Source organism: Ceratina calcarata, unplaced genomic scaffold, assembly GCF_001652005.2.
Source record: "Ceratina calcarata isolate Rehan_Ccalc_2016 unplaced genomic scaffold, ASM165200v1 scaffold9507, whole genome shotgun sequence".
In the NCBI taxonomy this organism is placed as follows: Eukaryota; Metazoa; Arthropoda; class Insecta; order Hymenoptera; family Apidae; genus Ceratina; species Ceratina calcarata.
In genome coordinates this window covers 1-546 of record NW_017180909.1, presented here as the reverse complement: position 1 = coordinate 546, position 546 = coordinate 1, and the positions used below count along the sequence as shown (strand labels likewise).

The window sequence follows — 546 nt, the reverse complement described above, 5'->3', positions numbered from 1 at the left end:
TATGTATGGTGTATATTGAATTCTTAGGTAGCACTGGGTCCTTGAGTTTCTTGTGTTGCTGCAAGAATTATATTAATTTTGTATTTTGGTTTATATAAGATAATAAATGCAAATAATGTATAAGAATATTCTAAGACCTTTATAAGAATATTCTAAGGCAGTTGCTATAGTTCTCATATCTCCCTCAATGCTGCGTGCCCAATTTTCAGCATCGCCAATCTCTTTTAGAGCGCTGGAGAATGCTTCCACCAAGTTTAACCAAGATTGTGTTTGCTTTGCGAAATTTGTTGCACTGTGTTGCAACTGCTTCGCTTCTGCATCTAACTTCTTTTGATTCAAATATGCTTGCGCCACACTACATAATCATACTTGTTGAATTATCAGTCTTATCATGTTTATTTCATTATTGTCAACGATTACTTAGTACTTACCCTACATTTAAATGATCAACCAAAGCTTGTGTCAAATTGCTCGCAGCTTGCACAGCTTCTTTCCTTTTTTGTTCTGTCAAAAAAATGTTTAGTTATAGTCTTACATTAAATCAAT

At 33.7% G+C, this 546-nt stretch overlaps 1 protein-coding gene across 1 annotated transcript; it reads right to left on the bottom strand.

Moving 5' to 3' along the window:
• LOC108631781 (biogenesis of lysosome-related organelles complex 1 subunit 1-like) lies at positions 1-511 on the bottom strand (the record flags this gene model as incomplete). The annotated part of the gene is made up of 3 exons (XM_018035944.2): positions 1-58; positions 138-355; positions 432-511. Coding segments are annotated over 3 exons (333 nt in total), but the record flags the coding sequence as incomplete, so codon positions are not given.
• Between the last annotated feature and the right edge of the window lie 35 nt (positions 512-546).